Raw genomic sequence first — 23,334 nt, forward strand, 5'->3', positions numbered from 1 at the left:
GCAACTCACAAAAATCACGCACGATTGCACAAGATTTACGTAATAATTGTGTATTAACTACGTAAAATTTGCTCATAATGGAATTCAAGTAAAACCCTCGATGGACATCTGGGCACATCGCCCAATGAAGAACACCAGAGACACTTCGGAATTAGGCACACCACACACCTATCACAAAATACGGAAATTTCATACGTGAAAAATGACGTTTACACAGCAGCTCTCAGCCTTTGTTAAACTTAAAAGTTACAAAAATCTTAAAAAAGAAAAGTGTGAAGAATCGAGAAAAATCCTTCCATTTTTTATTTATTTAATTTTTACAAACATGTCTTGCGGCAAACACACTTCCCTCCGTCTTTCTCTGTTATGCTCTGCATCACCAGATAACTACTAACTAATTAGAGTCTTTAGTTAATTAAGGCCAACTAACCACATGAGCTTCAGAAAATGAGCAGCTGTGTGAGTTTGTCAGCACGTGATTGACATGTGGTAAGCAATTGATGCACACATGGTTCCTGCGGAACAGCGCACACCTCTAATAGAAAACAGTAGACAATACTGTCAGCTCCGCTGCTGCACAAAGACCGAACAAGAACTCCAAGTAGATTGATTGGACATAGTAAATGGTAAGGAAATGCAGCAGATGGTTGCCAGTGGCGACCCAGAGATGTGACGCCATCTACAGCTTTCCTTGCATCTGTCTTAACAGCCCTGTGTGTGTGTGTGTGTGTGTGTGTGTGTGTGTGGAATCGTATGCAATTTACATGCACATCTGCCGCTAAAGCCCTGTTTTTTACATGACGTGACACCACTCGAGTGCAAATGTCAGTGTGCTGTAACTCGCTCTCATCTCAGCTGCATTCAGGGCAGCTGACTTCCACAAATAACACTTTGTGTTAATCGCAGAACTGGCAGAAAATGTCAATGAGCCGACGACGGCGGACTGTCACTGGCTGCGGTGATAAAAAAAAAAAAATCTGGGTCGACGAGCAGATGGATGATTTGTGATGCAACTTGAATTATGTTTGGGTCCAATTTGAATGAAAAATAATGGTACCAATGTTTTTGTAGGGTGAAAGTATGGCAAGTACAAGTATGCTGTGTGATAAACCTTGTACTTATCGCTTATTAGCATAGACAACATAGCTGTCACATAAGGCCGTGTCGCACAGCCACTACGCACATTTTGCGAACATTGCACAGAGGGAAAATTGGTCATAAGTGAATATTCGTGAAAAAAGTGAGAAAAGTCGTGGTCTTTACGTGAAATTTTGGCTGGCATCACGAATGAACCACGTCAAAAACATGGAAGAAGTACGAATAAACCACGCAAAGAACACGTAAATCAACGTAAAACATGAACCGTGCGTGATTATTGTGCTGTTTCTATGCAAGTCATTAGTAATTCGGGCGTCGATGATGTTATTTGAACATGATGTGAGTCATAATCAGCTGATTCAAGGTGATCCCATAAACAGTCAAAAAATAATTTATTAATTATTATTTAGATGTTATCAGCGAAATCGCCAGAGGGTTAAACTTGTGACCAGAAATTTGAATGTGTGACCAAAGACTGTCGATTCATTACAGCTCATTATTGAAAAAAGCAACAATCATTTCGAAGCATCTTTATACCTTGTGCTTTCTTGTGGGGTCCAAATTACCCCACTCCCAACATTACCTTGCCTTGGGGTCATCTGGACCCCACAAGATAGCACAAGGGTTAAAAATGGTTGGTTGTATAAGTTAGAAAAGTGTTCTTAGACTAGAGTGGGAAGGTAACAAAAGTAGATCCAGACCTAGGAGTTTAGAGAATTATAACTCTTTATTTTGTCGTTTATAGGACACAAAAACTGTTTAAACAATATAGAATGACTTGGAATTTGGTATTAACAATATAAAAGCAAAAACTCCTGTGGAAAAAAAAAGTCATTGGATCACCTTAACACATTTTTTCTACGACTTTTCTTGATTGAAGAAGCAAACAGAGATACATTTTCAGCTCAAAAAAAGAGGATGAATAGTAAAATTAAAGGTAAACAATCTTTAAAATAGAAGATGAACGATTATTTTTAATATCCAGCATGGATATTGGCTTTCTCCAAGACACATTTCCCACAGTTTCTGCCAATTGCAAATCTATTGTAAATCTGTCATAAACTTGGACCGACCAAGCAAACAAAGATGAGAGGATACAATAGAGCAGTCTACTATCACCTCTGACTGTGTCCATTCTACCGACAGGGAGCTTTTTTTTTTTTTCCCTCACATCTGTTTCGTATCAGGAAAACTAATGGAACACTTACCGAAGAAAGCATGTGATTTTCCTTATTAAAACAAAACAAACAAAAAATGGAGTGGACTTAAAGGGTCAGGACACAAAATATAGGCTTGTGTTACGGTTTAGAGTTCGAGAACCCAGATGGAGAGTCAGGCTTGCATTGCAAAAAGGGCAAGTTGAAGACTGTTTAATGACAGTGTAGGTACCAAAAGTTCTCAGCCTGCAATAACTGTTCGGTCAACTATTGATGACGTCACATTATGGGATTGGCTGGACGTTGGTCTGATGACGTTTAAGAAAGTGATTGGTCCTAAGTTTACACGCTAACACCATTCTTCGTGAGAAACATGGAAGAATTGTGCATCAAAATTTCCCACTATATATCACAAGGGACTTATTTTAACTCCCCTTTCAGCATATCATCTGCGGCCAGCTGTAGAGACGAGCAGAAAATTGGATTTAAGACATTAAGCATTTGTTTTAGTGCTAATTCTTTGTTGTTGTTTATTTGGTTGGTTGTTTGTTTCAGTAACTTGAATAATCCATAAAAATTGGGGAAAAAAAAGGTGTGTGTGCTGTCTTTTTTTTTTTTTTTGGAATTAGTATATTAATGCTTTTAATGTGTTTTAAAAGGGAAATATAAACTTTGCAATCATAACTGTTAGAAACTGACATTTGGACCAATTAAACCAGACTGCATTCCATAAATAAATATTGTTTCTCATACATTTACTCACGTTGGAAAAATAAGTTTATATTGCCAATGTGTCTCCTTATTCGATGTACCAAACAATTATGTCAGACACTCCTTAAAATTCAAAATGGCATTATTAGTTATGAGGGAAAAGAACTTAAGGTTACAAAATGAAAAGTGAAATGAACATTTCACTAGCTATGTAGTTTGTCCAAGCGGTGTTCCCGTAGTGTGACGTCATCATTAGTCGCAGGACCACGAACAGGACCCCGAACGGTTATTGCAGGCCGAATACTTTTGGTACCTACACCGGTAACAAAGGATCACCTGACAAGAGGGGGAAACAAAGGAAATGGTCAGTAAATCAAAAACCGAGGAGCAGCGTCTGAAACACGAAAAGACAACAAAACACCGAGACATAAAACAAGTTGGCTTAAATAGGCAGACAACTTGATCAACTAACAAGGTGAAGCTGTGGACTCCAGCAGGAAGCACAGGTGAGTGGGCGGAGCATCAAGCCACAGCAGACCGGCACGAGATCAGAAAGTGAAAACAAGCACACAAACATGAAAGGGGATATGGATTAAATCGACTTAACCTTCAATTCAATAAAATTACAAACTATAAAAGATGACGATGAGAACTACAGAACAAATTTATAGCTAAATCACGGCCACTTTTCTGTGAGTAATTCATAAAAGCTGATAAACAAGTACTTTAAGTTTTAGATTGAAAGAGAACAAAAAAAAAAAAAAACGTATAACAATGTAAGATAATTATATTATCATTTAACATTTAGCCCCAGTGTTAACATTCTTCCGATTACTCCAACTCTTCAATCGTTAACGCAATTGACTTAATTCCAGGCGGAGAAAAGTATCTTTACACTGATCTGCACCACTTTACAGTAGTGAAGTACTTACACGACACAGACTATATATAGAGAGATGCGACGCCCCCCTGTAAATAAATGCCTTACTTCCTGCTCCAGTGAAAGGAAGCCAATTCAGTCGCCATTTTTCTATGATATGGGCTCTGCCATTTGGAGCCACTTGTTCCGAGTCAAAGTTTCTATGGCAACTACTGTTACCAACTAGTATTAAGCTTGTTCAAACTCCACACCCCTTCCACTGAAAGAGGCTCGGGAGAATCTGTCAATCAAATGCTGGAGGTGGGGGCCAGCAGGCACCACAGGCTTTTTCTAAGGCATCTGATTGGTCAGTTTATAACTTGAATAACTTGTGATGAAGAAGAAACATAGTAATAGCTTATTATTTTTCATTAAAAATCTATGGGATTTAAGCTTATTGGAGCCAGCGGGTACTTCCTGTTTGGAACACGAGGGAGGAGGAAGCAGTCACTCCAGGCCCTAATTAGAGACTATGTTACGCAATCAACGTAAATCCGATGATTCTGTCTCATGGAGGTGTTGTATATCAATGCAAAGCCACTGTTCTTTGCGTCAGAATCGTCTGATTTATGTTGATTACGTAAAACAGTCAAAGAGCGTGTCTTAGCCAGATAAGTATTAGAAAACAGACATACTGATTCCTAAAAAAAATGTGTGTGGGTCAAGTACAAAAACACAATAAAGGAGAAAAATAGTTCAATTTGGATCTTTTACTTTTTCATCGTGCAGGGATTGCCACATCCAAAATTTGACCATAATCAATACATTTTTCTTCACCACATACCACATTTTAAGTGTTATACGCTAGACAAGACGTAGATAAAGTACAAAAGGAAGAAAATTAAAAACCGTATAGGTTAAGAAATCAAAAATACACATAATAGCAAGATTTAAAAAAAAAAGGCTGAATTCATGAGATGCCAGCTTGGCTTCATGCATATCCACCCAGATGTTGTTTATTTTTTAAAAAGGCCCTCCTCTTGTCTTTCCCAAAGGCCATTGTTATTTCACACAGCGTGCTTGCAGGTTGCATGGAAAAGAGGGAGGGCCAAAAAAGTCAGAGGTCGTGTGACAAAAAAGGTTTGTCCGTGCTCTCCCCCCTCTGTATGTACGTCTTCATGAACTCTAATAACACAACAGTCTTTTTTTTTCTATCACAGCAGCCGGAGTATGGATTTCTGTTTGCATGCACGTACGTGCATCTGAACACGTTTGATTTTTTTCTCAGCCTTTTCTCAGGGGACTACAATGCTTACGCGGATTTCGAAAAGAGTCTTCCTCATCAATTAAGACAAACATCTTTTTTTTTTTTAAAGGATGGACACAAATCAAGACATGGTACAACTCTTCTTAAAAATAAAAGGGAATTCTAATGCGGTGGTATGAAATAATAACATTTGGTATTGGTTTACTCACACGGTTTCCTGGTCTTAGGTCCAAATCACAGCATCCTTTTTATGTCAAAACGTCTCAATATTTTTTACTTTAAAACTCCATTTTGTTGAATTTGATGGTCATCAGAGTCCAGATAAATGAATCTTTAGCTCCACCTAATGGAGAGTAAAATCATTGTTGGGTATTTTTCCTTTTCTAATTCAATGAACATTGCACGCGGTAAATCTTTTGTGCGAAGTAACAAAAGCCAAGACTGGGTCAGTTTTCCTTAAGGATTCAGCTGTTGCTTCAGGATTTTCATTTTCTTAAAGATCCCAAATCTAGCTTGGTGGGGTTGACTGACAGTCTGTGGTCAATCCTATCAGCTTTTCAAACTGAAATTGAATCTCAGGACAAAGAGCTCCTCCTGCAATTTTTTTGATCTGTGATGCGGTTGTTCCATCAAACAGCTGCGGGGAAGGACTGCACAAATGAAATGCCAAAGCAACCAGAAATAGAGCCGGCATTGTCATCTGAGGAGTCCTCCAAGTGACTCTCAAATTAATAACAAAACTATTTTATATGTGTGCCTCCATGACTACATTCGTTGAGGTGGTGTTCAATCAGCTGTGAGTAAACTAACCTGTGAAAGAATTAAAGTCATGTGACCTGTACTGAAGGTCGAATGACTATGCAACCAGTATCGGGGGACTCAGACGTCTAAAGCCCTCTTGAAGCGATAGCTCAAAGAGCAATTGTCTGGGAATGCAGGCGATCTGTGTCAACACCGGATTCAGATTTATCAGAAGTGGAACAACTGTCAACTGATCAAGTACGGACTTTTATAATATATATAAATATAAAAAAGACAAAGTAACATAAAGGCAGTGAATTCCTTTTCAGCTTTGACTGGTGGCTAATGGGGGTGAACCTGGGACGCTGGGATTTACTGCTGAACCCTCTGGAGGTGTCGTGGGCCCATCAGGGAAACACTGAAGAACAAGGGCGCCAACTTGAAAACCCAAAAGATGTCAACCATTCATTTGCCTGGCACAGTGTCTCATCGGTGCCTTAGTATTTACTTAGGGATAATAACATCTAGTCCTGTACAACAGATCTAAGTATACCTCAAGTGCCCTCTGTCTGAGGGCGAAAAATGGGCAACCCTGTATGGGGCACAAAGGTGGTCAGCATTACATATCAAAGACATGAAAATGTTCATGCACATTTTTCTACGGGCATGCTGCAGGCAACAGATTGTAGCAAACCCTGCGCACTATGCAAGGGGCCCTCTAGTGCTGTTCAAGTGACAGCTTTGTGCTTCATGCGTGCCCCTTATATGCAGCATGACTGTGAGAAATGAGGAAAATCTCTGAGCGTAGCTACAGAGGCAATCCTACGCGCATCCTATGGGCTCCAATGTAACACTTGCACACCCCATGCATGGTCAGTGCGCGCACCTTACCAATGACTACAGTGTGACTTGAAGGCACCATATGATACCATCACCCGTTTGTCATAAATGCGCGTAACTTACATTAGCCTTACAAATACTTCCCCATACACTCACTACAGGCACGATAACAGGTGTTCCATTTTCCTGATGTCCCTTGAGGTAGTCGTACGAACTCCAAGGGATTTGCAAGACACACCTGCCCTCCCCTTAAGGTGCAGCCACTCTTCTGTATGACCCTCCACAGGCCCAGATACCCCAAAACCAGCAATGCTCGTCAATCCCTCATGTGTGACTAAGGCTTAAGGCTCAGCAGAAACTCCAGCGTGACAAAGCAAAAAGTTGCAATTTGGTTGTGCGTGAGTCTTATGACACCACTTTGATTGACGATTTTGGACAATTTGATTGGACAGGGTTTTCGAAACACAGTGTGAACTGTCAAGTCAAGCTACAGCCCCACTTATGATACATTGCCCGAATGAGGCAACGTATCATAAGTGGGGCTGTAGCGTCAAGTGGAAATTAAAGATGGTACACTCCCCAAAACTAGATCATGTCTCCCTTTCCGTCTATCAATCCATTGTCTGTACTCACTCTGTCCTGATGAGAGTCACAGGAAATGCATCTCAGCTGTCCATGGGCAAAGATAGGGCACACTATAGATAGACCACAATCCATTGAAAGACTAAATAAAGAGACAGAAACTGCACACATATCTATGGGCCAATTTATTGTCCCAAACCATCCTATCTATAAAGGTTTTTTAGACTGTGAGAGGAACTTAGTCACAACTTTTCTTTTCAGTGTTTTCGTAAATCGGAAGCAGCGTTCGATGCTAAATGTCTGGTTATAGGTATTGCACCCTACTAGCTTTTCAACACGATTCATAATGAAAAGAAGTCCACAGGGAAGGGTGTCTCTCTCTGCTAAGACCTAACTCATGATATCTACCAGCCTTCCTTCTATCTTCAGAGTGTGAATGGAGAGTCTGACTTATCTGGTCCAACGTCATTGAAGCTGCTGGTATTTTTAGGTGGACACTTGCAGTGGAAGCAGCTGCTGAAGCATTTAATGCTCCCCCACCCTCCATTCCAGTGCTCCCCCCCCCCCCCCCCAACACACACACACACACACACTGACTCTTTAGCTGTCAGACAGTGACGGAATCCGTGTTGATGCATACACCACACAGCCAACTGAGAAAGTGTGATCATTTCCCTCTTAGCCACCGGCAAGCCAACATCAAACATACAACCTGTGACAGAGGAATAACACCTGAAACTTTGTCTCCCAAGCTGTGAATGGAGACTTGTTTTTTTCTCAAACTAGCTAAAGGAAGGCAGTGTGTTTCCCTTACAAACCAAGAGGATAAGAAGTCAAACGGAATAGCTCATCAGAGTTTAATGAATGTTCTATTGAAAAGCTGATTTCTATGAATTGAAGTCCAACAACTAAAAGTGGAAAAAAATCCTCTTTGGTAAGTTTCACTTAGTTCTTTTATTTTCATCAAAAAAATTAACAGTTTTGGCAGCTCTATTCTTCTGCCCTGCCAAACTGCAGAAATCTCTTTTGCTTATGCCATATTCTTGTGCATTTATATAAAAATAGCAAAATTAAGATGGGACAACTTTTTAGTAAGAGCTTCTAGTAACAGCTAGTAAAAAATAGCAATCATCATCTACCAAATCTATAAATACAACATTACTTTTCATCTATTGAGAAAAAAAACTATTACTGCTTAGCTTTGAATGGTTCATTTTGTGGCTATTTGTGGATAGACTACTTTATAAATACACTCTTCAATGAGTTACAGCACCAGCTGTGAGACTAACAAGAATAATTGGAGTTTGCTCAGTACTTACTTGACAAGTAAACGTAACATAAATGTATGTAAACATGTTTACTTTAACCCATATATTGTGTTTGGTCAAAATTAACCCATTTTCACACTTGAAAATGGGTCAATTTTGACTCAAATCTAATATAGAGGTTAATTAAACTCAGTGCGCATTTGGAAAAGTGGAGAGGTAGTGCTACAATCTTTAAATTTCATTCATTTATTGTTGATTTTTGCTGTGAAGTATATATTTGACTTTAAATTAAAATATACAAACAAAAAAAATTTTTTTGTACCAATTTCGGTTTGCTAACTTTGACAGCTAAAGTGTTTTTTTGTTTTGCAGTTTCCTCAACAAAGTGAAGCACTTGCTTCTGGAAAACTGCATATAAAACCTTTAAAAGAAACTTTAATTTATAGAAAAAAAAGCCATAGTCATGGATATCTTTGGTGGTGCTCCTCGTGTCCTGGGTTATCCGCGCCCTGTGGTGGCACAGTGCGGAACAGACGCAACACTGAGGTGCCAAATAAGTGGAGACCCACGTCCAGATGTCATCTGGGAGCGCAAAAACGTTCAAATCTTGCCTGAAAGACGCTACAAGATCTCAGAGGAAGGAAAGCTGTACTTGCTGACTATAACTGGAGTGACTCAACAGGACGCTGGCCAGTACATCTGCAAGGCTCGAAATAGCATTGGTGAAACGTATGCAGCAGCTTCTCTTAAAGTAGAAGGAGAGACCCCACTGAAAGAAATGGAACCCCACCTAGAGGTTAATGGTCATTCAGAAAAGGAAAATGGAGAATTCGGAGTACACCTTAATGGCTACAGCATAGTGCAAAATGGTGCAAGGGAGGAAGAAATAAAAGATGAGAAGAAGTGGAATAATGGGTCAAACGATAAATTACAAGATGTTGATTTACCTTCCAATGATAAACCTCGGTTTCTCATTAAGCCCTTATCGCTTCGTGTTGATCGGGGAGAAGACGCTGCCTTCTCCTGTAAACTTTGGGGCACACCTCTACCTGTAGTTACTTGGGAAAAAGATGGGAAAAAGCTGAATGATATTTTTGAGAGCTCACACTTTAGTGTGACCAATCAAGATGGCGGCTGGTTCCAACTCAAGATCTACAGGACTCGCATGCCAGATAAAGGTGTTTATACCTGCAAGGCGGTAAACTGTCATGGCGAGGCCTTGGCTGGGGCAGTTCTGCTTGTGGAGTCTGTCCCAGAAAAAGAAGAGAGTAGAATATCCTTAAACAGTCGTTCGAACAGCCAGTGGTCACCAAAGTCAAGAGGTGGGCGGCTGAGTTTGTCAAAGCTCGTGGAGGAGACAATGGCCAGTGCGTCAAAAGTGAAAAAGTTTGCAGTAACAGAAGGAAAGCACGCCAAGTTCCGCTGTTTTGTGACAGGCAAGCCAAAGCCCGAGATAATCTGGAAGAAAGATGGGGTTCCCCTTGAGCCCGGCAGACGTCATTTGATCTTTGAGGATAGAGAAGGCTACTACACATTGAAAGTTCTGTACTGTAAGGTGCAGGATACAGGGCTGTATGTGTGTGCTGCATCAAACGCTCTAGGAAATACCCTCAGTGCGGTCCACCTGACTGTGCAAGGTAAGCTATTCCAGTCTTCTCACAAAGAAAAATGATTTGAATGTAGAAGCTTTCAAAGGTTTTATATAATGCTACATAGCCACAAAATTTCACAATGATTTTGCAACAAATTAGGATTAGAGAAGCTTCAAGCTTCAAGTTTATAATATGAAAGGCTAAAAATCAAATTTATAATAATAGAATAAGCTGGTCTGACAAAGAAGGTTAAAGTTCCAAGAGTCAGAGGATGGCTAAATATTTTTAAAAATGGAATCTTTAACATCAAAAGGGTGTCCATGTTAAATTGTAGCTGTTTTAAGAATTCAACATTTAGGAAGATTTCCTTTACGTAATGAAATTGTCAAAAAGCATAAATGAAAACTGGACAAACATTCATTCAATTATGGCTACTTTCTTTTAAAGTAACGCTAGTACCAAGAAATTGTATTTAACACAGATACACAACGTGAAGGATGTGGGTCTTAATCATATTTTGACTGGACCAAAGTGGGTAAGCTAAGATATTTTTTTCCTTTGGCTCCTTTTGACTGATAAAATGTTCACCTTTTGACATATCCAGTCAGGGGATTGCCACGGCGAATCAGCTTTAACTGATTCGCACAGGTGGTTTTGGCAGAGATTTTTCTACACTCCTGTATTTTATCCAAGCTGGGGACCGGTACAGGGAAACCCAGACTTGGGCCACCTTGTGGCTACATAGTTGGGCAGTAGCATGAAGGGTCTTGCCCAAGAACCCACACTAAATGAACATCATTGTACCCCTTGGGAAGTGAACCCTGGTTTCTTGTGTGCCAGTCCTAAACACTGTTTTATTGACTTAAAATAATCTAGCATTTCTCAATTTGCATTGGTAAAATCTCTTATATCATAAAAAACTCCTTTTATTTCTTTAATAGTTGCTTTACAGAGGACTTTTATAGACAATACTGGCTTAAGCATCTTGATACACATTATCCTTGTAATTGAGGGATAAGCAATCTTCAGGATACCATTTAAGATTTTTGGAATGTTTTGTCATAATTTCATAACATTAGTTGATTCTCAGTGCTAAACAGCTTTTTAGCTATACTGTTTTGCATTTGTCCGTTGACCTTCTGATTAGCGTCCATTCTATCTTGGGTTCACATACCAAACCTCGGATTGTCAGATAAGGCAGAAAGGCTTTGCGATGCTAAAACGGAGGGTAGCAAGAAGGAATTTTAATCAACTCACTCATCATTCTGTCAGGATAAATTCCTAACTGCATCAATGCTAAACAGGTCCAGCTGTCAAGTTCAGACGCCCATTAAAGGACGAGGAAGTGAAAGAAAGGGATGCGGCTGTCCTGGAGTGTGAGGTTCCCGATGAGACAGTCCAAACGGCATGGTACCTTGAAGACCAGAGGCTAATGCCCAGCAGTAAATACGCAATGGAGCAGAAAGGAACGAGAAGAAGACTTACTATTCACGATGTTGGAACAGATGACGATGGAGTCTACCTATGTGAAATGCCCAATGGTGCGAAGAGCATTGCAGAGCTATCAGTTAAAGGTAGGCTACAGCTTCATTACATGTCAGTAATAGTATTCAAAAACAGCAAACCTAAAAAGGAATCACACCTATCTCAGTTTCATTATAGCATTGCAAATTTGTAAAAATGTACTTCATCCTGGGAGAAGTCAAACATGGCGTGAATAAATTAATTTGCTATGTACTCGCAGGTAGTATTGTGCGAAAACTTCCCCGAAAATTGGAGGTCCTGGAGGGCGAGAATGCAGCTTTCTGCGTCGAGGTGGAAAATGATGATATGGAGGTCCACTGGTTTAAAGACGGATTGAAGCTCCACGAGACGCACCAAACCATCCTCAAGTCTTTTGGCAAAACTCATATTCTGGTCTTCGTCAATGTGGCCCATCACGACTCCGGAGTGGTGACGTTTGTGGTTGGAAGGTCCAAAACGTCATCAAGACTTAAAGTTAAAGGTAAATTTATTACTGCAAGTAAGATGTTGGTAATCATGGCTCTATAAAATTTCAGCCACATATTTGTCTTTTTATGCTTTTATGTTTGTACTGTAAATAAAACTTTGCAGCTAATTTCACTAAGATGACTGGTTTATGCAAAAAAGGGCCATGTTGTAAAATTTCAAACGGAGGTTTGCATAATTCAGCTCTACCTCCTCCAGTTACACATAGCTGATCAATTTTGTTATCAAGGGCAAGGGTTGGTGTTCTTTGGCCAAAAACAACTCTTTCACTAGACAGTCGCCAATCAATTGAAAACAAAAGCTAGTGTTAAAAAGTGGAAGTTTTCAAAAAATTTTATAACTCTAAAAACCTTTAGTTAAATCAATTTACTTTCGAATTTTGTCCAGATGGTTAAAACATTGGTTGTTTGATTTGTTTGGGTTGTTTTTTGGGGAAAATGTAGCAACCCCCACATTATGACTGAGTAAAAAATGTAATTAAAACACAGCCTAACAACATTTGGTTGACTTGCTTGGTAACTTCAAACTGCCTGTATGTTGTTAATGCAGACAACATGAAGCAATGTTCACACCAGCCTCAGCAACGCATGTTCAAGTGGCCACTCCAATGAAAAGTCAATGGAAATGCACATTTCAGGATTCTGCGTTCAAATATTTTGCATTCATGGGTAGCAACTGACTTTTTTACAACTGCTTTACATACAAAACACGTGGCCTTTGTATGCGCATTGTCAGCAAAACCAGATGGAAGTTTGTCCCCTCAGGTACTTGAATTTGGTAGTGATGTGGGGAAACTCGCTAAACTCAGAGCATACTGGTTTATCTGGTGAGGGCAGACAGAGTGACGAGCCTGACGGTGTCTGCGTTTGTTTTACAAATTAAGATAAACCAAAGAAACCCCCCACCCCCCGGCTTGTCTAGTGTGAACATCATGGGCTAAACACACGTTTAGTACATTCTTGAATGCACGTCAAATCCTCGGTGTGTACGTAGCATTATGGTTATGATAAAGTTAATCTGTACTCAGCTCAGTATGCAAGAGATCAAAACCATTTAACTACAGAGTTGTGTAATTTTCTTTCCTAATTCTAGCTAGAAACAAACACAATAAATGCGCCTTGATAGACTTAAAAAAGCTAACTTTATCCTTGCTTTTTGAGACTCCTAGGATAATGAGAAGATGAGCTAAATATTCACTTGAAGACATTTTGATCAACAAAGGTTCATATTTTTAGAAAGCAACAAATGCTATTCATCATTTTTGTTTGCCCTTAAAAGCCACAAGACACTGCCCTCCAATCGGCCCTGCAGAAGTTAAGATGGACATCGACAGACCCAATAGTGCTTTACTCAGCTGGGAGCGCGCCGCCAACAGCCAGACCACCACCAGATCCATATTTGTCCTGGAGATGCAAGAGGTGGGCTCACAAGAGTGGCACAAGTGTTTTACCTCAGAGACAGCCACCTCGGCGGAAGTCACCGGTGACGCTGTGCCTTGTGAAGGAAACTACCGCTTCCGTATCTGCAGCATCAACAAGTATGGACGAAGCGGTCATGTAGAGTTTCCAAAGGTTGTCCATCTTGGTGCGTGCACACTGTATACCGTAGATTCTTTGTGGTTAAGACTTTTATGTGAACTTTAACTTTTCTATACCCCTCAGCCCCTGGACCTAAAATTCACAGGAATCTCAAAACCTGTGAGGTGACGCAAGGGGAAGATGCTCATTTCTCCATCGAGTTGTCAGCGTCAATGCCTGGAACTTGGTTTCTAAATAGTTCTCAACTAAACCAAGGAGGACGGTATTCAATACAGCAAAAGCAAACAACACACTCACTGGTGATTCATAAAACTGAAACGGCTGAAGACATGGCAGAAATCACCTTTATAGCCAACGGAGTCAGAGATTCAGCGGTACTCAAGGTCAAACGTACGTGTAAAACCAGTTTTTGTCACAGTTATGTGTTTCATGCCCTATTTTATAGGTCGTATATTTTTTTACAGCTATTGTGGCGAATTTCAGTCCACTATCAGAGATAGATATCAACAAGAGAGTGGACACAGGTGATGCCATCGTCCTGTATTGTGAGGTTTCCCATCCCCTCGCAAAGGTATCCTGGTTTAAAGATGGCAACGGCCTTGAGGTGATGGAAGGCCTCAACATCCAGGCAGAGGGCAATATGCGGAGAATCGTGATCCAGTCTGCTAATGCGTCACACTCTGGAGTTTACACTTGTCAAATGCCCGGGGACGTCATCACTTTTAATGTAGACGTTGCAGGTAAGAAGACACTTTTGGTAAATTGCAACATGTGTCATAGCTTAAATTAAATATGTTTTCCTCCTATTGGTTGATTTAAAAGACCCACTCTGATCAAAATAAAAAATAAAATGTGTTTTTCAATTTTTTTTTGGCATTTTCTGATGACAGACACAGTATATAAATAAAATTAAGATTAGAATTGCTTTTCTGTGTATTTGACAAAAAAATGCAGTTTGAAAAACAACATACTTGTGACATAGAAAATACTCCATGTTCTCCAAATAATCCATGTTCCTCTGTGTTTTCCCTCATCTGAGCGGGCATCTGGCTCAAAACTATACAGCTGGGTAGCTCCTATGTGCCATTTTTTTTTTTGCACCGCTGATGACACGTTGAGGGTTGTAACGCGCTGTAAACTAGCAGGAAAGCATGTAAACAGAGAGCTCCCAGCAACGGGGAGGGGAAGGGCGGCAGGGTTGCTCTGTACAGATGGTCCTGCCCACACTCAGAGTCAAATTTCTAATCAACTACTGCCGTTCTGCAGACACTGTGACAAAAGTCTTTTTTTTTTTAAAAAACAGCATTACCACGCTTTTACAATTGATCAAAAGATGATCGGAGTGGGACTTCAATTGAAGTGAAAAATCTTATCAAAGTGTTAATTGTTCAAAAATATCAACAAAATGTCACTGTGTGGAGTCTTGGAACTTCATATATAAACTTTAATCAAATGAAGTATAGAAAAGTTTCAATTTGAGGTAGTACCTTGTATTTGGTAGCTTCCTCCTGTATTTCTTCAGGTCCCCCTGTAGAATTTACTCCAGTGCAGGAGGAGGAGCTCATTAAGAGCAGCATGGAGCTGGACCCCGTGGTGCTGCTGTGCCATGTCTCCAGAGAGGATGCTGAAGTCAAATGGTAAGCAAGACGTTCCTGCAGTCTAGATGACAGTAGAAGGTAGAAAATGTTCAGAAAACTTTACATATAGAAAACAACAACAACAACAAAAACCCCTGAATGGATTGCTTTAGGCATAAAAACGGTCAGGAGGTCCAACCAAGTGACAACATAACTCTCCAGGTGGAAGGAACCATGAGGAGACTAATTATTCGCTCTGCAGAAAGCTCAGATGCTGGGTGCTACACCTGCCAGGCAGGAAAGAACAACGTGGTGTTTACCGTCAATGTCAAGGGTATCGCCTCTTGTATTCACATTATTAACTGTCAATCCAGAGTAGGAATCAAAAGACATTTTTCATCTTCCAGAACCTCCAGTTATGATTGTGGAACCTAAAGAGGATGTAGTGATGAAGATCTACATACCAGAGGAGATAAACTTGCAGTGCGAGTTATCTCGCTCCAATGGGAAGGTGCGGTGGTTGAAGGATGGCGAGGAGGTGCGGGATAATGACTTAATCCAGCTGGTGTCAGAAGGTCCCTACAGAAAACTGACCATCCTGCGCAGCTGTAAGGAGGACAGCGGGGAGTACATCTGTGAAACCAATGGGGACTCCGTCTTCTTTCAGGTTACTGCGACAGGTAAAAGTAAAGCCAAAGTAAGGAATGGCTAAACTAGGTTTCAATGATTAGTGTTGAATTTAATTTTAGAAATTTGCCTTGCAGAACCACCTGTAAGAATTATTTCTCCTAGCGATTCAGAAGTAGAAGTGACACACTTGGCGTCAGAGAGGCTGGAGCTATGCTGTGAGATCTCCAAAGTGGATGCCCCAGTTAGGTGGTACAAAGACAATCTAGAAGTAGAGGAAGGTCCTAACTTGATCCTGGAGGTGGATGAAGCCAAACGACTACTAGTTATACCCTTAGCGACAGTGGAGGATACAGGAGAGTATGTTTGTGACACTGAAGACGACTCTACGGTCTTCTTGGTGACTGTTACAGGTGAAATAAGGGATTTTTCAAATTTAAAACAAGACAAAAAGTTTTTTCCTTACATTTAATTTCTAAAAACTTTTTTTTTAATCTAGAGCTGCCAGTCACACTTTCTCGACCCAAAAACATACCGGAAAAACTGGTTAGGGCAGCAGGTAAACCAATTGTTTTGGAGATTGAAGTGTCGCGGCCAACAGCAGAAGTCAAATGGTGGCTTGATGGTAAAGAAGTAAAGCAAAGCAGTAACGTCACCATAACGGAAGATGAGTTCATCCGTCGACTAACCATTCACTCGCCTACTCCAGAAGATTCTGGGAAATATACCTGCTACACAACCGATGATAAAATTGACTTCCAAGTTAAAGTTTTAGGTAAGGATGTCCTTGCAAATATTTTCCCTGGTCAATGAACAGTTTTGAGACTTTGATCTATTTCTTCCTCAGAGCCACCTGTGTTGATCTTAAGAAAGTCGGAGATCAACACAAACCTGGAGTTTTTGGTTTCAGATGATATTGTCCTAGAGTGTGAGCTCTCCAGGGAAAACGCTAAAGCCAAGTGGTACAAGGATGGTGTTCGTATAGAGGGGGATGAAAGGTTCTGTGAGGAAGAAGAAGGAGCGTTCCGCTCACTTGTCATCCTCAATGCTGAACTCACTGATTCGGGGAAATACCTCTTGGATGTTGGAGACGACAGTATCGGTTTCCAGGTTTCAGTAAAAGGTGACGACTCAGCTGTTTGAGGAAATTTCTTAAAACAAAACTACTATAGCTCCAATAACTCTTCTTCTCGTAGAGCCACCCGTGACCATTGTAGGAAACTCATATGACCCTGATCACCAGGAGATGGTGGCAGGGGATGACCTTATACTCGCCTGTGAAGTGTCCCGAGCCAGTGCCCCTGTTAGCTGGTACTGTAATGACAAACTGCTCATCTGTGATTCCCGCACATCCATTGAAAGCTACGGAGCGGTGAGAAAAATTATTATCTCCTGCATCCAACCGTCAGACTCTGGAAAGTATATTTGCGATGCCATTGACGATAAGATGATCTGCACGGTCAGGATTCAAGGTACCAAACTCAAGAGTGGGTCTCTAAGCTCTAGACAAAAGAAGCATGAAGTCACTTGAAATTGATTTCGTCTTTTTTGTTTAAGAGCCTCCCGTAACATTTGTAAACAAGGAGGAGGATAATGTCGTGACAGGTTACGAAGCAGAGAGTGTGACCTTGACAAGCTACGTGTCCAAGGAGACTGCTCACGTACGTTGGCTTAAAGATTGGACACCTGTCGAGGGCGAGCGATTTTGTGCTCTCACGGAGGGTCATCAACGCACTCTCACCATTGAGCCCTTGAGACGCTCTGATGCCGGAGAATACACGTGTGATGCCAACACCGACCAACTCCACTTTAGTCTGCTGGTCAAAGGTAAAAATTATGTTATCCAACATAAGTGATGGAAAATGTAAGATTTAAATTCCCCCCTTTTGTGTTGGAGAAATGAGAATCAAGTTTCTAAGGCCGCTGCGAGACACTGTGGCTCACGCCGATGGCATGGTGACCCTACGATGTGAGGTGTGCAAACCAAAAGCGGATGTGCAATGGCTAAGAAATGGTGAGGAAGTGGTGCCAAGCAGGAGGTTCTCCATCCGGGCAGATGGGGTTGAAAGAAGTTTGACCATCCACCGTCTAACCCGAGAGGACGCGGGCGAGTATACCTGTGAGTCCAGAGATGACCGGACCTCTGCAGTACTGACAGTTAAAAGTGAGTAATATTCTAATAGGATTTTGTTTATTCATATAAAGTAAGGGTTTCACGAAATTTCTTTTGTCACTTTAGCACCTCGGGTGGTTGAGTTTCTCACCGAGCTCCACAACACTTCTGTGATGGAAGGAGAGGATGCCACTTTCAAGTGTGTAGTCTCTCCTGAGGACGTGCAGTTAGTCTGGCTCATGGATAATGAGCCAATCATGTTGGGCGATCGTTTCCAAGCAACCCAGAATGGTCTGTGCCACACCTTAGTGATAAAAAAATGCCAGCTATTGGATAGTTCAAAGATTTCAGCAGAAGCTGAAGGAAAGATGACCAAGGCCAGCCTCAAAGTTCAGGGTAGGACCAAGAAGCAAGATATGTACCAGCAGAACTTCTAGCAACTTAAATCAATTCCCAAACACTTTTTTCTTCTTCAGAGGCTCAGGTCATGTTCACAAAGAAAATGGAAGCTGTTATGGCAGAGGAGTTTGGTGAAGCCACCTTGGAGACGGAGATAAGCCTGGAGACAGGCGAAGTTCAGTGGATGAGGCAAGGGGTGGTAATCCAGTCCGGTCCCCGCTACACTTTGGGCCAGAATGGCTGCAAACGCAGCCTTACAATCCAGAACCTGAGCTTGTCGGACCGGGGAACCTATCGCTGCGAGACCCTGCATGACCGGGCACAGGTCAAACTCAACGTAGAACGTAAGTCGGCAGCACCTGGATAAGACATTACCAAGGAATGTTCAAAAAAGTGGTACCGAATTTGAATTTAAAGTAGAGGCTTAATACAGAGACATTTTAATATATACATTACCCTTAAAAGTACGACATTTGATTACTGATTGATAAATCTATAAAGTGGAGAGTGAGTTTATCCCGAGAAAAAAAAGGTATCCTCAGTTTCATTGAACTTACAAATTGCAGATAAGTTGTGCCAAAGTAAAGGACAGTACATATTTTCACTTGAATGTGCTAAGAATAGCTTGGCTCGATCTATAGGTGTGAAGCGTTTTTTTTTAAAACACAGTACTTAGTGCCACCGTGGCAGTGGACCAGCTATGTATTTGTTGTTTTTGTGAGGGAACAAAGTCTATACTTAGATCACCTTCTGTTGTCCTTGACAAATACTTTTGAGGAACAATGGGATAATCAGTTAAAGCCTAAAAATGTTGTATATTTATTTATTTATACAGTAGTTAAACCTTTTTTTTCTCAAATATTATTCATTACTGACGTCCATCCACAAGTCTGGCCACTAAAGTACTATTCTTCGTCACCTCTAATCCAGCTCGAAAAATCTCCATCCGCAAAGGCCTGACTGACCAAGAAACGGTGGAACGTGAGACCGCCTCTTTTGAGGTGGAGCTCTCTCACAAGGACGTGGAAGGTACTTGGCAGAAAGACGGCATCCGAGTGAAGCCCAACAACCAGTTCAGAGTGAGTGCCAATGGTCGCTTCCATGGTCTTACCCTCTCCAACCTGTCTATGGAGGACACGGGCACCATCGTTTTCTCAGCTGAAGGAGTGCGCACCACGGCAAGGCTCACAGTCAAAGGTAAAGCTCAATTTATTTTTATTTTATTTTGGTTACATTAACTAGTCAAGGTGACTTTTGCCTGTCGTAACTTACAGAGACACCGGTGTCTATCCTGAAGCCGCTGGCTGATGTTCGTGTGGAGGAAGAATTTCCTGCCACTTTGGAATGTGAACTCTCAAGACAAAATGTTGAAGTCAAATGGTTTAAGGTACAGGATCTAATGAAATCGTTCCATGATTCTCTGTCCAAGTTTGGATCCCCTTTTGTGAAGAAACTGGATTTTCTAGAAAGGACTGTATTAATAAAAATATTAGGTTAGTTCGTTACCCCGTCAGTTTCTTACACACAGAAATAATGAATAATGACTCAGAGACAAAACTTAGCTTTTGTGGAGGTTTTACTTCGTCCAAACACGAAGAGGACAGACATGAACATGGTACATTCAAAGTCCGAACCAACGAGCTCAGGGATGGGCTTTGGTATAAAAACCCTGCATTTGCATATTCAGAAGATCGTCCGATGGGCCTCGTGTGAAAAACACGCCCACAGGTTACTGCTGGAGAGAACCTCCAAGGCTAAAGTGAAGATAAGTCTGAGGCCTGCTCAGCAGAAAACATGCACAGAAAAGAGGGAGTATGGGAAGAAACTGTTAGAACAATAGTTTGGCTGTGCTTTCTTCAAATGTAATATAATTTTGAGATGACAATACATGCTCAGTGAATTAAGTTTAAACCATTAGTGTAATAAAAGGCATAGGTAAATGTAATAATAGTAAAAAGGGAGTTTCTAACTATTCTATTTCTAATTATTCCTAACACCTTTAAAGAAACTGACTGCTTTGCCCTCTTCTATTCACTATGAATAAGGACGGGGTAGAAGTGAGGCCTGGAAAGAACTGCCGGATCTATTCCATGGGTCGGAAGCGCTTCTGCCTGATCCTGCAATGCTCCCTGGCCGACTCAGGCTGTTACACATGTGACTCGGGGGAAATCAACACTTCCTGTTCCGTGCAGGTGTATGGTAATTGACCAGTCGTGCACTGCCGTAACATCCAACCTAAATATTTTATCCACATAATTTCAGTGTTTTCAGATCCATAAAATTGTTGGAATTTAGCCATTGACTGAATAAGAGAACTGGAGTGGGACATCCCCCGTAGAAAACAGCTTACTGCCGTCACCATTATAAAAAGATTTTTGCAATACAGACATTGCCATGTTGGAACCAGAAATTGCAGTGATCACTCCAAGTTGATATGAATCAACCTTTCTATGGCTACCACTTTTGCCAATCCACACCCTGACCACGTAAAAAACTGTCTCGGCAGAATCTGTCAAACGCTTCGGACGTTCAACGTGAGACAACGTATTTTTATGGAGACACCTGATTGGCCAGTTTGCAACTTGAATATTTTACACTATAGAAAAATAACATTAAAAAAATATGATTAGCAAGAATGTAGCAGAGCAAGAATGGTTGTTCTGACTAATGTAAGGACGGAGTAATAGCTGTTTTTTCTTTATAGAAGTCTATGGGGATTTGGCTCCTTGCAGCCAGCAGGTACTTCTATCAGTCCAGTTCTCAAACAGTCAGTGAATTTAGCTAATACTTTGGCTCCATCTAGTGGTCAAACGGAAGTTGTCATCAGCTGTTGCCTTGTGAGAAATCCCTCTTTCTACTATCACAGAGCATGAGCTGGTCATTGTAAAAGAGCTTGAAGATCTGAACATAAAAGAAGAGCAGAACGCGGTATTCATGTGTGAAGTTTCCTTGGAGGACGTGAGTGGGGAATGGTACAAGAATAACCAAAGGATTCGACCCTCAAGCACTACAAAAATGCGCACAGAAGGTCAGGCATTTTGAAAAAAGGGAAATGAAACAAAGGAGAAAAAAAAAAGGAATTGTGTGTAACACATCAAAAGTGAAAGTTTTCCGCTTTATCAGAAAGTTTAAATGTGATCCTGCCTTACAGGGACCAAACATTTTCTACTGATCTGTAATGTCACGGCAGAGGACGCAGGAGAAATCTGTTTTGCAGTGAGGAACCTCAAATCAACAGCGTACCTGGAAATCGAAGGTGGGCCAAAACTGCATTTAAAATTATTTTTTTGCTTAAAGATCTTCCTGTCATTCCAAATGCAAAACATGACCTTCTGATCTCCAGAACTTCCGGTTTCTATCGTAAAACCCTTGAGAGATAGAACAGCCCTGGAGAAACACCGTGTCATCCTGGAGTGCACGGTTTCCTCGCCACGTGGTAGCGCAACCTGGTACAAAGGCAAACGGGAGCTTGAGTCTTCGGATCGGGTGGAGATCGTTGCAGATGGCTGCTCCCACAAACTGGTGATCCACCAAGTAGATGTGGAGGACGAAGGTACCTACAGCATTGAGATTGGGGAGCACACTTCCCAAGCAAAACTTCTGGTTGAAGGTAAATTTCACCCAAAATTTGGACCAAAAACAACAGAAATAGAACCACCTTTAAAAATGATCTACTTCTAAATCTTCCTGCTCCAGCCCAGGCCCTAGTGATGGTGAAAGAGCTTCAAGATGTGGAGGTGACTGAGCCAGAGCCCGCCTCTTTCCAGTGTGAGGTGTCTGTTGCCATCAACAAGCCTCCAGTTTGGATTTTGAATGGAGTGACCCTCCAAGCAGGCCCTTTCATCTGCATGGAGAGCCACGGAACTGTTCACAAGCTAACCCTGAGGGACACCAGTGTGGACATGAGCGGGACAGTTAAATTTACAATGGGGAAGGCTAAAAGCAGTGCGACACTTGATGTTTTAGAAAACTAAAAATAAGAGGGACTGTTCAATATTTAAGAAAAAAAAAACTGCCAAATCAGTAAAAATGAGTCAGAACTATTATTGCAGAGTAAGAATAGTTATTATCTCCTAATCAAAAATTTTGAATGACCTTGTAGTACATTAATATTTAATTTATTATTTTTAATAGAAGATTTCTATTATACAAGAAAGTTTATCCCCTGTACTCAAATGTATTTCCAGTGCCTGGCAACAATTTAAAAACAATCAAAAAAATAAATAAAATTATTTTGTTGCTGGATTTTTAACTGCAACTTTTTATTTATATATTAAATAATTCTGGTATATGTTCAAAAAGTTACTGCACCACATTTTGTCTATAAAAACCTTAAACTGTACAAACAGTCACACCCACAACTTAGAAGTGAATTTCCCTGTGGCTCTTTTCCAAGCCGTGAGGGAGTCCACAACATCTGAGCGGGGTGGACCGTGTCCCCCTGGAAGCAGGTGGGATAGGGTTTTGGGCATACCTGGGCACCCCAACTTTTCCATCGTTGCTAACAGCGACCAGAGCCTGGTCCTGTCTGGGGCCTCTGCTGATCGCCTGTGTCTGCCTTCCCAGTTGGGCGGTCGGTTTCTGCCACCTACCCCGGGTTTGTCCTCTGTGGGGCTGGTGGGCAGGTTGTACGGGTGTGCAGTGCGGGCTGACCATGGATTCTCCCTTGAGTGGTCGGTTGGGTGTGGGCTCAGAGTGCCTTGGGGTGGGACAGGTCCCTGCCCTGTCGGGGGCTCTTGCTCTGCTCGCTCTCTGTTCCTCTGACTCCTGTTGGGTCTTGGCCTCCACCTCCGCTGCGCGTGAGGATGGTTACTTTTGGGTCTCTGGCAGACGGTGGGGCTCTTGGATGCCTGGATCGGCCGATCTGCTGCGCTTTCTACACCTGGCTCCGGGGTGTGGGGTGCCGGGCCTCCTGCCTTTGCCGGACCACTCAATGTGATCAAGTTACACTCCAA

At 41.4% G+C, this 23,334-nt stretch overlaps 1 protein-coding gene across 1 annotated transcript; it reads left to right on the forward strand.

The window, feature by feature from the left end:
- The first annotated feature begins 7,915 nt into the window (after positions 1–7,915).
- Positions 7,916–22,624, forward strand: obsl1 (obscurin like 1). The gene is made up of 25 exons (XM_023964861.1): positions 7,916–8,189; positions 8,896–10,160; positions 11,420–11,689; positions 11,860–12,120; positions 13,404–13,709; positions 13,787–14,053; positions 14,128–14,403; positions 15,186–15,300; positions 15,414–15,574; positions 15,648–15,920; positions 16,005–16,280; positions 16,367–16,642; positions 16,715–16,990; positions 17,064–17,339; positions 17,425–17,694; positions 17,765–18,031; positions 18,107–18,376; positions 18,457–18,723; positions 19,310–19,576; positions 19,654–19,766; positions 20,425–20,578; positions 21,246–21,407; positions 21,531–21,635; positions 21,723–21,989; positions 22,076–22,624. Exons 2-25 carry the CDS (start codon positions 8,987–8,989, stop codon positions 22,351–22,353), a joined length of 6,627 nt encoding a protein of 2,208 aa, XP_023820629.1. The 5' UTR covers positions 7,916–8,189; positions 8,896–8,986; the 3' UTR covers positions 22,354–22,624.
- Positions 22,625–23,334: the final 710 nt, after the last annotated feature.

Source organism: Oryzias latipes, chromosome 2 (assembly GCF_002234675.1).
Source record: "Oryzias latipes chromosome 2, ASM223467v1".
Classification (NCBI taxonomy): Eukaryota; Metazoa; Chordata; class Actinopteri; order Beloniformes; family Adrianichthyidae; genus Oryzias; species Oryzias latipes.